At 40.0% G+C, this 15,506-nt stretch overlaps 2 protein-coding genes across 4 annotated transcripts in view; one reads left to right on the forward strand and one right to left on the reverse strand.

Annotated features, from left to right (window-relative positions):
• The window catches only part of LOC139562084 (VPS10 domain-containing receptor SorCS3-like), a 55,060-nt gene extending 47,349 nt beyond the window's left edge, over window positions 1-7,711 (forward strand). The window contains exons 18-26 of one of the 3 annotated variants that reach the window (XM_071379408.1): window positions 227-410; window positions 701-834; window positions 975-1,098; window positions 2,198-2,310; window positions 2,523-2,654; window positions 2,894-2,993; window positions 3,891-3,996; window positions 4,174-4,334; window positions 5,947-7,711. In XM_071379408.1, coding sequence (XP_071235509.1) covers window positions 227-410; window positions 701-834; window positions 975-1,098; window positions 2,198-2,310; window positions 2,523-2,654; window positions 2,894-2,993; window positions 3,891-3,996; window positions 4,174-4,334; window positions 5,947-6,011 — 1,119 coding nt within the window. In that variant the 3' untranslated portion in view covers window positions 6,012-7,711. The remainder of the gene's footprint in view (window positions 1-226; window positions 411-700; window positions 835-974; window positions 1,099-2,197; window positions 2,311-2,522; window positions 2,655-2,893; window positions 2,994-3,890; window positions 3,997-4,173; window positions 4,335-5,946) is intronic. The other 2 variants (XM_071379407.1, XM_071379406.1) reach the window with 2 other exon arrangements.
• Window positions 7,712-9,179: 1,468 nt separating this feature from the next.
• LOC139562083 (VPS10 domain-containing receptor SorCS1-like) overlaps window positions 9,180-15,506 on the reverse strand; it is a 57,352-nt gene continuing 51,025 nt past the window's right edge. Inside the window, exons 25-27 of the mRNA XM_071379405.1 lie at window positions 14,355-14,463; window positions 13,142-13,296; window positions 9,180-12,401 (exon numbers count right to left, since the gene is read on the reverse strand). Coding sequence (XP_071235506.1) covers window positions 12,343-12,401; window positions 13,142-13,296; window positions 14,355-14,463 — 323 coding nt within the window. The 3' untranslated portion in view covers window positions 9,180-12,342. The remainder of the gene's footprint in view (window positions 12,402-13,141; window positions 13,297-14,354; window positions 14,464-15,506) is intronic.

Raw genomic sequence — 15,506 nt, forward strand, 5'->3', positions numbered from 1 at the left:
CCAGATTGATCTGATCCTGGATAGCAAAAAAAGAGGATTACAGAATCCGGCTCATTCTGATTATGATTTAAAAGTTTAGAATAACTGGTCCCTGTACTTCTCCAATGTCTAATCTCAAATCTCACCCCAAGTATTTCCATAGACAGCTCTTCCATGTGAAAGATAATGCAGTGTCATAACATAATCTGTTTTGACTAATGATGCCTGTCTTACTTCTTGTCTCCAGGGAAACTCATTGTGGACTTATATCCAGCTAGACTTTGGGGACGGCATCACGTTCATGTACAACCTGAGCCGGAGAGGCGATGGAATCAAACACAGCTATAGAGAAGATGGGATCTTCAGAGTGACAGCACATGCAGAGAACAGCCAGGGTTATGACATTAGCTCCATGTTTCTACACATCACCAGTATGTCAATGAGAAACTCTGGTTCTCTTATGTCTAATGTGGTTTAATTACTTTTCCTGCCCAAGCATGTTACCACAGTAAACTACTGACACCAGCATAGATTACGGATGATCATATGTCACCAACTATAGATTGACCTACAACAACATTTAATGGATTGAATGTTAAGTGCTTATGAAGCTGTTTGATTTCGTTGTTTTGGTCAACTAACCAATTTACTGTTCCCAAAAAGACTGCTTTCAGTTTGTATTGGCCAATGTGCTTCTCTTGTGTGCTTTGGTGTGTCTCAGGCCCAGTGGAGCGTGTGTATCTCTCAGCTCCTATTGTTGCCATCAGGAAGAAAGAAGCTAACCTAACGGCTGTGGTCTGGCCTGTCCACCACAGAACACTCACCTTCTTCTGGTGGTTTGAAAACAGCTCCGAGGTGAGGTTCCTTCACCCAATTACTCTGACCTTGAGTTTATTTGCAGAAAGTTATTTTGGTCCTTTGTGTTTTTCATGTGTGCTGGAAAAGACAAGGTTGTGCAGTTTTCTATGCCATTCTCTTTATCTTGCGAAACCCAGCCCTTAATAACCTTGGATGGAAGCATCTCGTACACGTTTTGGAAGGAGGGCATGAACAGGATCATGGTCCAAGTGTCTTCTGGGTGCAACATACTGCAGGATACCAAGGTCATCATTGTCAAAGGTGAGTGGGAAGGAGTCCTTCGAATGTCTTTATTGGTAATATGAATGTAACGTAGGTATGCAACATTTTAATCACCCATCTTCTATGTTCATGTAAACACTGCCTCCTTGTTAGTGACAATGTGGATGTCACCTCTACTCCCAGCTAGTCACCTCTACTCCCAGCTAGTCACCTCTACTCCCAGCTAGTAATCTATACTCCCAGCTAGTCACCTCTACTCCCAGCTAGTCACCTCTACTCCCAGCTAGTCACCTCTACTCCCAGCTAGTAACCTCTACTCCCAGCTAGTCACCTCTACTCCCAGCTAGTCACCTCTACTCCCAGCTAGTCACCTCTACTCCCAGCTAGTCACCTCTACTCCCAGCTAGTAACCTCTACTCCCAGCTAGTCACCTCTACTCCCAGCTAGTCTTCTCTACTCCCAGCTAGTCACGTCTACTCCCAGCTAGTAATCTATACTCCCAGCTAGTCACCTCTACTCCCAGCTAGTCACCTCTACTCCCAGCTAGTAATCTATACTCCCAGCTAGTCACCTCTACACCCAGCTAGTCACCTCTACTCCCAGCTAGTCACCTCTACTCCCAGCTAGTCACGTCTACTCCCAGCTAGTCACCTCTACTCCCAGCTAGTCACCTCTACTCCCAGCTAGTAACCTCTACTCCCAGCTAGTCACCTCTACTCCCAGCTAGTCACCTCTACTCCCAGCTAGTCACCTCTACTCCCAGCTAGTCACCTCTACTCCCAGCTAGTCACGTCTACTCCCAGCTAGTCACCTCTACTCCCAGCTCGTAACCTCTACTCCCAGCTAGTCATCTCTACTCCCAGCTAGTCACCTCTACTCCCAGCTAGTCACCTCTACTCCCAGCTAGTCACGTCTATTCCCAGCTAGTCATCTCTACTCCCAGCTAGTCACCTCTACTCCCAGCTAGTCACCTCTACTCCCAGCTAGTCATCTCCATGCCATGAGGAACAAGAAGAAATTGTAAATTCATGTCAGATCAAAAGCAATTCTGAGCAAACTGAAGAATTCTTAATGGTACATTGCCACACGGAAACACTTTGTGGTAGAGGGTTCATGCAGCATCCTCCATGTATAACAGATTTCTTCAAATCCCTGCTGTTATCGTTCTCTCCGGCTTTGGACGAGCACAACCCTGACATCCCGGAGTGGAGAGAGGACGTGGGCCGCGTGGTGAGGACAGCTGTATCACAGGTACAGGAAGAAGTTCCCTCTGGGACAACAGTCGACATGAGTTTGTCAAGCAATGTATTTTATGGTCTTAACAATTTCAAAACATGAGACATTAAGCGGATTACTTCATTCAATGTGACATATTAAGGAAGTAAAGTAAACATAGATGTTTAGTATCATGTGTTTTCCCACAATAGCAGTGTGTATGTTTGACTGTAAGACTGTTATTACAGGTTTCTGGATTTCCAGAGGAACGGCTATTGGTATCGTTGTTTCCAGGTGTTCCAACAACAGCAGAACTATTTATCGTGCCTGAGACACAGTTGCCTGAACATGGGAAGCGGAACAAAGAGGACTTAGTGAGTGTAAGCATATTTTGCTTGACATCTTACAAGAGTTTGTCTTTTTGTAAATCTTCTAGAACAGATCTAATCGTCTAATTAATCTGCTCAAAATCCACATTTGTATAAACAATGGGGTTTAACTGACTTAATTGGTTTTCCAAGAGAATGTTATCATAAACCTTTATTCAAATTTGAAAAAGAATAATCTTTGCAAATGCACATTTTGGGGTGCCAAGTAATTTGTCTATTATGTCAAACAGATATCAAACCTTGTTATAAATGCCCTGAACCAAGGATTGGTCCAGTTTGAGTTGAAAGCTGACACTCAAATAATTATTTACATCACACAGCTAACTTTGGGTAAGTTGCAGTTTTTCTTTGTCTCTTTCACAGTATAAAGTGCAAAATAACAATACATAAACAATTCAAAATACTATAATAAGCACTGTACTGACACTCAATTCACCAGCCAATGTCAACTAATGTCAACAGCAGATATTGATGGACATTTTCCATTGAATCCCTTTTATAACTATCTTATTACAGTAGAGTGTCTTGGAGTCATTGCGATCAATAATACGATTAACAACGTGTATCTTTAGTATGCACCTTGGAAATCAGTGGGGTCATTTGGATATTAGCATATCACCAAAACGTGTCGATCAAGCACACATTACTTTACCCTTTTCATCCAGCGATTGATCTGTCTTCACTTGTGTCTGCATGGAAAGGTCTGAGAAGCCTTTAAAATGCTATGGAAAGGTCATCAACTTCACTGGTCTCATCTTGGAAGAGAGAAATATGGTTTGGGAGGGGTGGGCTAATACATACTCAGAATAATACGCCTCAGCACTTAAAGCCATGACTAAGCACAAACCTTTCAGATGCATGGGGAGATAGAGTGCGACCTCATGTATGGAGGCCCTTTGTATGCCGTCTTAAAATGGCACATGATAGATACCGCTCCTTCTGAACCGCTCAGACCTAATGGGCTCATACTACGTGAAAATGTTTGAATATTTGCTGGTTTCTCCTCTTGTTTTTCTCCAAGTCTTTTTTGTGTTTGGCATGATTTTTTTAGTTTATTAGGATCCCTTATGCAGCAGCTACTCTTCCTGGGGTCCACGCAAAACGTACATGACACAGTACAGAACAGTTATAGACAAGAGTAACACAAAGACAATACTACATTAAATAAATGATATCAACAAAGGAATTGGCTAAAGCAGAAACTGGTCTTTCTCTGTCTTTCCCCAGCACCTCTGGTTTACACCAACCCTATTCACAGTAGCTCAGTCATGCTGATGTTGCTATCTGTGGCATTTGTTGGTTTAGCTGCGTTCTTCATCTTCAAGTTGAAAAGGTATGTTCTCATTATGATATTGATTGGTTGGTTATAGTCAACCTATTTTGTCTTATTTTGTCTTAGTGTCATTCGGAAGCCACATTATACTCTCAACTATTAACACATAAGTGAAGTTCTTACAGTGCTGCAGGTTAAGTTTGCATGACGTCAGTCGAGTGGTGTCTGGCTTGTTAGGAAAATCCCCTGGATCCATGTCCAGGCTGAGGAGAACCAGGAAAAGGAGCCGGAGATGATTGGCACAGTCGGGCAGAACAATACCATGTCCAAGATGAAGCTCAGTGAGTTCCCCACAGAGAAGGAACTCATGGAGAAAGAACTGAAGATCAGGAGCATAGGTAAGTTTGACTTAGCGTCTAGAACAGTAACAGACCTGCCTATTGGATCTAGGCCTTCAGAGCCAGGCTCCCAAGAAAATTATCACATGTCGTAGCCTACAGTACCAGTCAACGTTTGGACACACCTACTCATTCCAGGGTTTTTCTTTATTTTTACTCTTTTCTACATTATAGAATAATAGTGAAGACATCAACACTATGAAATAACACACATGGAATCATGAAGTAACCAAAAAAGTGTTAAGCAAAAAAGTGTTATTTGAAGAAGCCACCCTTTGCACACTCTTGGCATTCTCTCAACCAGCTTCATGAGGTAGTCACCTGGAATGCTTTTCCAACAGTCTTGAAGGAGTTCCCACATATGCTGAGCACTTGTTGGCTGCTTTTCCTTCACTCTGTGGTCCAACTCATCCCAAACCATCTCATTTGGGTTGAGGCCGGGTGATTGTGGAGGCCAGATCATCTGATGCATTGCTCCATCACTCTCCTTCTTGGACAAATAGCCCTTACACAGCCTGGAGGTGTTTTGGGTCATTGTCCTGTTGAAAAACAAATGATAGTCCCACTAAGCGCAACCAGATGGGATGGCATATCGCTGCAGAATGCTGTGGTAGCCATGCTGGTTAAGTGTGCCTTGAATTCTAAATAAATCACAGACAGTGTCACCAGCAAAGTGTCACCAGCAGAGTTGCAAAGAAAATGCCATATCTCGTTCGTACCCAGTCAAGCACGCAATTTTATCAATTAATCACGCCTAATGCGTTGGGTAAAACAAAAAGTATAATTGAAACATTGTATTATGTTTTCATCTTTGCTTGGACAGCAAGTTAAAAAGCCATAATTATCTAGTTAGCTAACTCACACATTTTCTAAGAAATGGCTAATGCATCAAGCGAGCTGCAATAAAAACCACAGTGAAGCACTCTCTAGAAATCCATTTTACCTTATATTCTATCAGAATAGGTTTGTGTCAGATATGAGTTCTGTCAGAATTATGGATTGCAATGGCAAGCATTGTGTACATCTCAAGTGTCATCATAAGCCACTACAAGATACAGAAAGATTTACGGTATAGGCCTACTTTCCAATTCAATCTGCACCATAAGCTTCTGTAAGCATGAAGCATAAAGGTTGACATAGGGAAACCACTTTGGGTTGTTAAAGCAGGGGACTGCTAACTGTTTTTGACAATTGTGGCACTGCAGTGGTCCTGATAGACATTTGGGCTGGAGGCTTTTTGGGAGGTCAGCACTTTGGCCAATCTTCATCTCACAGCAGGTCTCTCCTCCAGCAGACCTTGGTGATCTGAGACAGATTGATTTCTCTTCTGTTGCCTTCCAACTTTTTATTTTCAATGGGCAGAGCAATACAGGAAATGTTATTTGTACCATTAGATTCAATGAATTGACCACCTGTTGTCTGTCTGCTAAGATTCCATGATTACTCTGATGCCTGCAGTGGTTCCTATGCTAGTTTAGTTGGTAGGCGACACAAAGATCCACAAAATGCTGCCAGCATCAAAACATTCTATTATTGGGGGGTTGGTGACAATAGTGTTTTTGGGGGCACTATTCATAATAATTCTACTTTGATTTATGTATTCTATCACCAGGAGAATATGGAAGAAATGGGGAGAGAGTGATCACAAGAGAATTTCCTACTTGTACTAATGTCTAAGAAATTAGATTCTGAGTACTGTAAGTACAGATTATGGTGTTTCAATGTGCCAACTTAAAAAATCTTTGTTTTCACCATTTCCTTTGGTCGCTGAAAACTGCTACTAAATATGTATTTCACAAGACTTTAGAAATCTACTATATAGATTTATATTATTATTTAGTGTATATACATCATTTCAGTATTGAAGAAGTGTAATTTGACATCTGTGGATGTTGTATTTGGCATTAGAAAATGCCATTGTTGAAAAAAAAATATTGTGTTCTTAAGTCTCAGATTGTATTGCTAATTAATTATTTAGCTCAACATGATTATCTCACAGATGTTCTCTTGATAATGACAACTGCATCTATTGTTCTATTGCACAGGGGAGGTGGAATGTAGGTAATAAGACAAAAGGCATACTATACTGAACAAAAATATAAATGCAACACGCAACAGTTTCAAATCAAATGTTATTTGTCACATGCGCCAAATACAACAGGTGAAATGCTTACTTACAAGCCCTTAACCAATAATGCAGTTCAATAAATTACAGTACATATAAGGAATTACAGTTCACATAAGGAGTTACAGTTCATGTAAGGAAATCAGTCAATTGAAAGAATTCATTAGGCCCTAATATGTGGATTTCACATGACTGGGCAGGGGTGCAGCCATGGGTGGGCCTGGGAGGGCATAGGCCGACCCACTGGGGAGCCAGGCCCAGCCCATCAGAATTAGTTTTTCCCCACAAAGGGCTTTATTCCAGACACTTCTCAGCACAGGTGAAGATGCCGGATGTGGAGGTCCTGTGCTGGCATGGTTACAGGTGGTCTGCAGTTGTGAGGCCGATGGACAGACTGACAAATTCTCTAAACAACGTTGGCGGCAGCTTATGGTAGAGAAATTAACATTAAATTATTTGGCAACAGCTCTGGTGGACATCCCTGCAGTCAGCGTGCCAGTTGCACGCTTCCTTTAAAACTGAGACTGTGGCATTGTGTTGTGTGAAAAACTGCACATTTTAAAGTGGCCTTTTATTGTCCCCAGCACAAGGTGCACCTATGTAATAATCATGCTGTTTAATCAGCTTCTTGATATGCCACACCTGTCAGGTGGATGGATTATCTCGGCAAAGGAGAAATGCTCAGTAACAGGAATATAAACAAATTTGTGAACAGAATGTGAGAGAAATAAGCTTTTTGTGCTTATGGAACATTTCTGGGATATAAACATACTTTATATGTTGTGTTTATATTTTTGTTTGGTGTACAAATCAGTATGCCTGCTTGGTAAACAATCTCTGGACTACAGTTGAGGCTGTTAGGATGTGTACAGGTCGATACAAAACATGTAGGCCTACATTTTTTCTTAAACTGACCATTCAAAAAGCTTGGTACATTGAACAGAGTTTGTATTATTTATTAGCCTACTGCTCATTTTACAATAAGTACAATACTATTGTTCACCTTTTCTAGCATGTCATAATTCACTTTTTAGCAGTAACATGTAAGATAATACGAAGAAGTAGTGTTGATCATGGTGATTTTAAGATTAGTCAAAGTATTAAACTGTTTATAAAACATTTGTCTGATGGTCTTGTTGAACATGTAGCAAACGTTGCTGTAGCGCATGAGCTGTACTGTATTGTTCATTTTGTTAGCGGAGCTAATATTTTAGTTTTTACTTCACATTTCTTACTGTAAACAAAATACAATTTTCAAATTGTTCAAAATAAATGTATTTTTCTATGAAAGTGTGTTGTTGTTTTTTTTTTACATATATTGATGGAGATGAAAACAAATATTTAAAGGAAACTAACCTTAAGTTCCAAGCTTTACATTCTCCATAAGCACGGATTCTGAGAATTAAGTGTCTGGGTTCGCAAGACTTTAACGAAACCAGCATAGTTATCATGACCAATGCTTCATGTTATTCATCATGGTTCGGGGATAGTCTACCTTATAATAACTATTTGCCACAGAAGTGATAGAGAAACAAAGCTATTTCCATTAAATAATGTATGCATGTCCTCTGTCAGAGGAGTTGTCTGTCTGTACTGTCATGGGGACAGCCTCTAACACAAACACCCCCCAGCTTCCTGAATCTTTGTTTCACTATTACCCCCAAAGGTATTGCAGAGTGAATCCTGGCTGGAACACATATTCCTTATATCTGCCAACTAAGGCTAGACATGCACACACGCACACGCACATGGACATGCACACACACACAAACAAACACTTCCTTGTTATTCATCATAGGCCCTGAAGTTATTTATTTTTGCCAGAAGTATGATACGTTTGTGTGAGATTTCATTCCCCTGACATTGAAGTAATGTTTGGCTCTGAACCAGTGCATTACTTTCTCTCCCACCACCCCCTGTCTCTATTTCTCTCTCTTTACTTTTTGTGTCACTATTTCAACACCATGATGTCAGTCACCAACCTCCATCATTGCCAAACAGCTCCATGACCCTGGGAGTCTCACTCTACCTCGGTTTCTCATTCCAAATTATTGGCACTGCATTCCTGTAGCAGAGGCAGATACTATAATGCAGTACTCAATGAAAGGAAACACGCTCGTCAATTTTACACTGGGTCTAACACAATATTGCTGCAAGCTATTGTTGTAGGATATTTTCATTCAAGGCGCTATTCCACTTATGGAAATCCTGCTTGACTGTGTGTTGATATCCTGGAGAGGGGATAATTAATTTGTTGAGCAGCGGGGAAAATGTGAAACTAGTCCATTAGATACACTCCAGGCTTCATTGTCCTCCCAGTCGGCCCCCAAGTATATGCAAATGAAACCTTAGAACACATTGTATGCTAAATAACACTTGTTACAGTTAAAAACAAAACTGTGGATGGTTATCTTAAAGATCCTTATCATGAGCTAATCCCAGTCCGTTTTCTCCAAGATCGGTTCTCCTCCTACTCATCTTAATAAGATCTCAGATCTACTGTAACTAACTCAGGTTTATCAGCATCTAAATCAAACTGTTATCCAACCAACTGTTAGGGGCAGTTGGAATAATTATTTTCATGAACTAATCAAAACAGAATATCTATAGAAATAGGTCCTGCCTCTCGCTAAATAGTAGAAAGCAGATTATTCAGTCAACGTTCCTATCGGTCCTAGACTATAGCGACATCTTTATGAACGCAGCTGCCACTTCATTAAAACCGTTAGATGCGCACTGCGCTTTATTACGGGCGACAATTTTAGAACTCATCACTGCATTCTCTACCAGAAAGTTGGTTGGCCCTCTTTGACGTCACATAAATTGATGCACTGCTATGTTTTCATTTATAAAACACTTTTACAAAATGTACCACTATACAGAACATCATTACTAAACTTTACACATATGAGTTACCACACCCGGTCTCAGGGATGGCTAACTCTGGAAATTCCTTTGGTCTCTACTGAGTTAGCTAAATCAGCTTTAAGTTTTCTTGCACGTTATTTGTGTGACAGTCTTCAAAATGTTCTTAAATGTGATGTTCTGGTCCCTTTAGGGCAAGTTTAGAAAGCTGATTGAGGATCTTATTACTGATGAATGTGTTTGTTTTTTATGACTGTGTTTTTCTTCCAGCTTATATTTAGTATTTATATTGATGTGTGCATTTTCTGTAAAAGAGACCTTGGTCTCACTATGACTCCCTGATAAAATAAAGGTTAAACAAATACAAATAAAAATGTAGTTGCAGATAATCTTGAACCAAAAAAGATCATGTTCATTATGTTTGACCCTCTAGATCTTAATATTGCCAGTATTTTTTACATGTATTCTTTCAACTCACTTTGTCTGGTATGGAAGGATATCACCCAAAAACACATCTGAATTGATGAACCATAAGTTCCGTTTATACTTGATTCTAACATGTGTCCTTTGTCCTGATATTGTCCACGTTCTGATTGTGCCCACATTTTTAAACAGGTGTAGTTGATTAACAGAAACCAACTCCGGAGGTAGTCTGAAATGCATTGTGTCTGGATCTTTCAAGTGTAGATGGATCTGGACTGTGAAATCATCACTATCCCACCCACTAAAGTCCTTGACAGGTGACATCATTGACTTATGGAATATATATGTGTCCTACAATAAGTAAATATTATTTTGAAAGAATATCTGTTAAATAATTTGCATACAGGGACAGACCAGGATATCTGGTCACAATAGGTACACAGTGGATGTGTACAAGACACATTTTACTACCATGTGTAAATGCAATGGCGCAGCGGTCTAAGGCACTGCATCTCCGTGCTTGAGGCGTCACTACAGACACCTTGGTTCGATTCCAGGCTGTATCACAACCGCCCGTGATTGGGAGTCCCATAGTGCGGCACACAATTGGCCCAGCGTTGTCCGGGATTGGCCAGTGTAGGCCGTCATTGTAAATAAGATTTTGTTCTTAACTGACTTGCCTAGTTAAATAAAGGTTACACAATGGCTACAATAAGGGCACAATCAGAATGTGGATAAGATCAGGACAAAGGACATATGTTAGCACCAGGTATAAACGGGGCTGTAGAGGACTCACAACACCTACTGTAGCTATAGCCTGTTTGCAAATGGAAAGTACTTTACATTTATCCAAATACATATTAGCTGTAACTCTATGTGAAGTGAAAAACAAATAACATGACAACAAATATGTACAGTTTTCTTGCACAGTATGCTTAACAAAGCGTAACAAAGTGTTGTTTTAGAAATGCCAAGCTATGAATAAAAACGGAATTGCTGATGTATGGTTTGAGTTGTTGAGTTCATTTATGTGTTAGTCTGTATTGAAGGAGTGTGGAGGCAAGTGGATAGCTTCTAGTTAATTTGTCTAACTGACATGTTATGCTGACAATACATTAAAAGAGAGTTTGATTCAGAACTTCTGTGCCTCTCCCAAAGAGACAGCCAACCAACCGAAAACCGTCAGTCATGTCAGGCTAGCAGACTGTCGACAAGAAGGAATATTCTTCCATTCCTCAGTCCCAATTCGGGAAACAAGGAGATTGGAAGTGAATCTTTCCCCTACAGCATTTTGCCCAAGTAAAGAAGTTCCGATGGCAATGTGTGCAACAATACTGTAAGTTGAGTGGTAGCATCCAGAGTTAATACCATGACACATATCCAGTGTGAGAATAAACGTAAAGAAAAAAAAGAGCATGCAGATACTGTATGTCTCTTTCTTATGTGCAAAACCTCTTCAGAAAATCCAAGCTTTGCAAGACATGGAGTCTGCATGGTAAGTCCTAAACTATAACCTTCTCATGCAAGCCCCTGGGGTCTACCAGTCTCTTTCTGCAAGGACAGCGCTCCAATTTCAGTGTGGCCTCAACTTCTGATTCAGGCAGAATCCAGCAGAGCCAACCCACTGAGCACAGGCTTTCAGTTCAACGTCTAGTTTGGATTTACATTTGTTGTCAACTAACATGCATTCAACGAGAAATCAACAACAAATGACACCATATCATTGGATTTAGGTTTAAAGTTGGGTGAAATGCCCTTACGTTGGTGACCATTTGCAAATCCAATCAGTTTTCCACGTTGATTCAACGTCATCACAATTTTTGAGTTGAAATGACGTGGAAACAGCGTTGATTCAACCAGTGTTTGCCCAGTGGGAAAGATCTCGTCTGATATTGATATGTACTAAGTGAAAAGTTCCATCCTCTTACAACCAGCAGATATAACATAGGTTCTGTCATAACGTTGTCATAAGAATGGCATAACACAGTCATAGATATGACAGGTCTCAGGTCACTGATTAAACTAGCGCATTTCTTATGGGCTGAAACAAGAAACAAGTGCAGAGTTTGTGCATGAATCTCAAGTTAGAACTCAGGCCAACGTGATAAAACCAAACATTCAAACATTTCTTTCACATCTCATTCAAATACAGCATTTCCATGTAGTTAGTCACTAAGTACACTTCACTTACATATCCTCCACACACCTACCACTAGAGATGAACTATAAATGGAACACTCAAATTAAATAGATTACTGTACATTACTGATTTATGTCTTGAGGTCATATACACAACTGTAACCATCTGAGTCAAATAATCTTTAGTTCAGCAATTCTGTATTTACACTATTTCCATAAACAACTTCATTGTTCTGGCAAAAATACAAGTATTTCGATCAAAAATTTCCTTTTTGAAGACGCATGTAAAAATCTGTACAGTTCCCCCCCCCCAGAGTCCAGGCAAAATAGTGTAAGCTGGTCTGTCCATGCATGGGTAGAAAACACCCGAGACCATCCATTGGTTCCATGACTTCAGAGTTTGCTGGAAGTAACTGCCAAAAAGATGTATTACAAGTCGGCTGTAGACTCTGAGAATTAAAACACATGGGGAGTTTCATCTGAGAGTTTGATGTCAGTGAGAGATGGCAGGTATCCTAGCCAGAGAGAAGTGACACAAGAGACAGAGCAGAAATGATATATCAGCATTAGCACGCTAGCATATGTATTTTAGCATGCAAGCATATCCATCTTCGATACCAACAAATCTTGCTTGACAATGGAAAGGAGTATATCAACCACTAGAGCTCTACAGAGTCGCTTATCACCGCACTGCTACATTATTCAGGACACTCATTTATTCATAAACATAAACATAACTGCTGTACACAATTCAATTTAATGAGGTGTATTGGCATGGTAAGGCCGTCTTACAGTACCAATGCAAACCTATGGGAACGTATTAACTTAAATGATGAACGTAAGGACATTTTAATTTCAATTCATTGATTTGATCTACCTGTGAAACCTTTTTTTTTTTTTTTAAATAAGCCAAGCAATAAAAGGATAGTGCAACATGTTGGCAATTAATGTTGGCCTTGTTTCTACTTCCCCAGAGTCAGATGAACTCATGGATACCATTGGTATGTCTCTGCGTGCAGTTTGAAGAAAGTTGAAGGTAGTTTCTGGTATCATGTTAGCTGTTAGCAATGGCTCCAGAAACGACCTTCAACTGACTTCAAACTCTAAGCAGAGATATAACAATGGTATCTATGAGTTCAGCTGACTCTGGGTAAGTAGAAAAAAAGGACTTGATTGCCAAAATGTCGCACTATCCCTTGGCATGAGTTATTCTTGATTACTTATCAGTAATTGCCCTTTATGAAGGATACCTTACCTATGCCACGTGCATCTGGCCCTGTGTCCAAGTGCTCCAAAGAGGTCACCATGTCTCCCTCAGGATTTGGGACAGCTATGGACGCCACCGTAGGGATCACTTCCTGTTGTTTCTCTGACCTCTCCTCTGTGTATATGTTGATGCCAGGGATCTTCCTATAGGAAATATACATTGTACAAAAGAGTTAAGAGGAACAGCAAAGGAATAGTAAATACATCGTTATCTACTTAATCCCTTCTGTAATATATCTCATAAAATATACTGTATTTACCACCAATGAGGGAAAATGGAGTAACACTCCCTGTAAAGTTTTCTGATAATTCTGGGTTTCATGGGGTAGTTACAGTCCCTTTTCATTCTGGTGATAAATGTTAAACTATGTACTACCCTCATTATGTCTTGAAAAGTGACAGATTCACACACTTAACATCATTTTATAGCTGCAATATTGAACTTTTTGGGTGACCCGACCAAATTCACATAGTTACATAGTGAGTTATAGATCTGTCATTGTCAATGAAAGCAAGTCTAAGAAGCTGTAGATCTGTTCTATGTGCGCTATTTCTATGCCTCCCGTTCTTACGTTTTGTTTTTGCATCTTTTACAGCGGTTTAGATGGCACAATGATTCTCTCTCTACCCAATGACTTCTTGTTTTGTCACAAACTGAAATTAGGCGAGCTATTCGAATTTTAGGAAATAGTGGTGCGATTTCTGCATAATGCACCTTTAACTTGTGGGAGAGTGTGCTCTTTTGCAATGTAATGGAAGCAGAGGATACTATCCATTTCATATGGCATTGTATGTTGTCTCAGGTCTTAACTTTTCAACCATTGCTGCCATTCTGTTGAATGCCTCACCCTGACTGGCTCTATTTAGCATTTCAGAAAGGTCAACTTTCACATTGTCAGATAGATTAATATTGATAAACTGCAGAATACTGACACCCATTCAGAACTTAGAGAATTGATTAAACTGTAATTCCCAGGAATATTCAAGAGGATAGGAAAGAGAAGAGTGGCTTCGAAGAAGTTCAATTGTTAGGATTACTCTAAAGATAGTTAATTATATTTTGGCTCGTTTTAGCTATTGGATTTGAGGAGTAAGATGTACAGATGAATTTGCTTAAGGATTGGTGTGTGAGAATGGCCTGAATTGACAATATCACTCTCATTTGAATCAGCTTCATTAAAATGAAGTCCGGGATACCTTACCTTTTGAACTTGTAGATAACGAAAACTGCCAAACCCACAAATACTACAGACACTAGCATAATGACTGCAGCACCATTGTGCCCACTCTCACTGGTGTCCACGAGAGGAGCTTTGAAAAGAATAAAGGAGAGAAAAGGATATAGACATCAGACAAAGAGAGACATACAGGGTTCAGTCTTTTACTTCTGGCATCAAACTCCCAGGTGATGTGAGGCTTTTCACCAGGGGTGATATCTGGTCCAAGTTTTTTACATTTTCACCACCATAGTGTAACTGAATTTGACCTTAACAATCAAAAACAACATGAGTTATGTCTTTCTTATATCATTCTCATGAAGATATTGTGGCAGTAGACTTCTCTGGGTTGCTGGTTCAAATCCCAGGTGCAATATCCTGCTGTTTTGGCCTTGAGCAAAGCACTTAAAGATGCAGTCCAGGATGTTAAGCTCTCAAAAATTCGTAACATATCGTATGAATTAGAATTCGTAACATATCATAAGAATTAGAATTTGTAAAATGTCATACAAATTGCGAAAAATAAATAAATAAATTTTTTTTGTGTGTGCAATTTGTAACATATACGAAATGGATGACGTACTATACAATTGTGTACAATTTTCAGGGACACGTTTTGGCTCGTGAGCACTACTTTCAAAACTACTGGCTGAAATTATACAAAACCTTTGGAGCATCATATGAAAGGGATACTTCAGGATTTTGGCAATGAGGTCTTTTATCTACTTCCCCAGAGTCAGATGAACTCTTGGATGCCATTTTTATATCTACTAGCGTGCTAGCACAGAGAGTTCATCTGACTCTGGTGAAGTAGATAATGGGCCTCATTGCCAAAATCCTGAAGTATCCCTTTAACTTAAAGATTTGCTCAGGTGTATTGCTCTTTGGCTGACCCTGTGCTAACAACCTCTCAAGTATATGTGTGTGTGTGTGTGTGTGTGTGTGTGTGTGTGTGTGTGTGTGTGTGTGTGTGTGTGTGTGTGTGTGTGTGTGTGTGTGTGTGTGTGTGTGTGTGTGTGTGTGTGTGTGTGTGTGTGTGTGTGTGTGTGCGTGTGTTGTCTTGGGGGTGTTGAGACTGTTTCAACAAATATGAATACCTACTGAATATTCTACTATATGATAGCATCATTCCAAAAT

This window comes from Salvelinus alpinus, chromosome 32, assembly GCF_045679555.1.
Source record: "Salvelinus alpinus chromosome 32, SLU_Salpinus.1, whole genome shotgun sequence".
Lineage (NCBI taxonomy): Eukaryota > Metazoa > Chordata > Actinopteri > Salmoniformes > Salmonidae > Salvelinus > Salvelinus alpinus.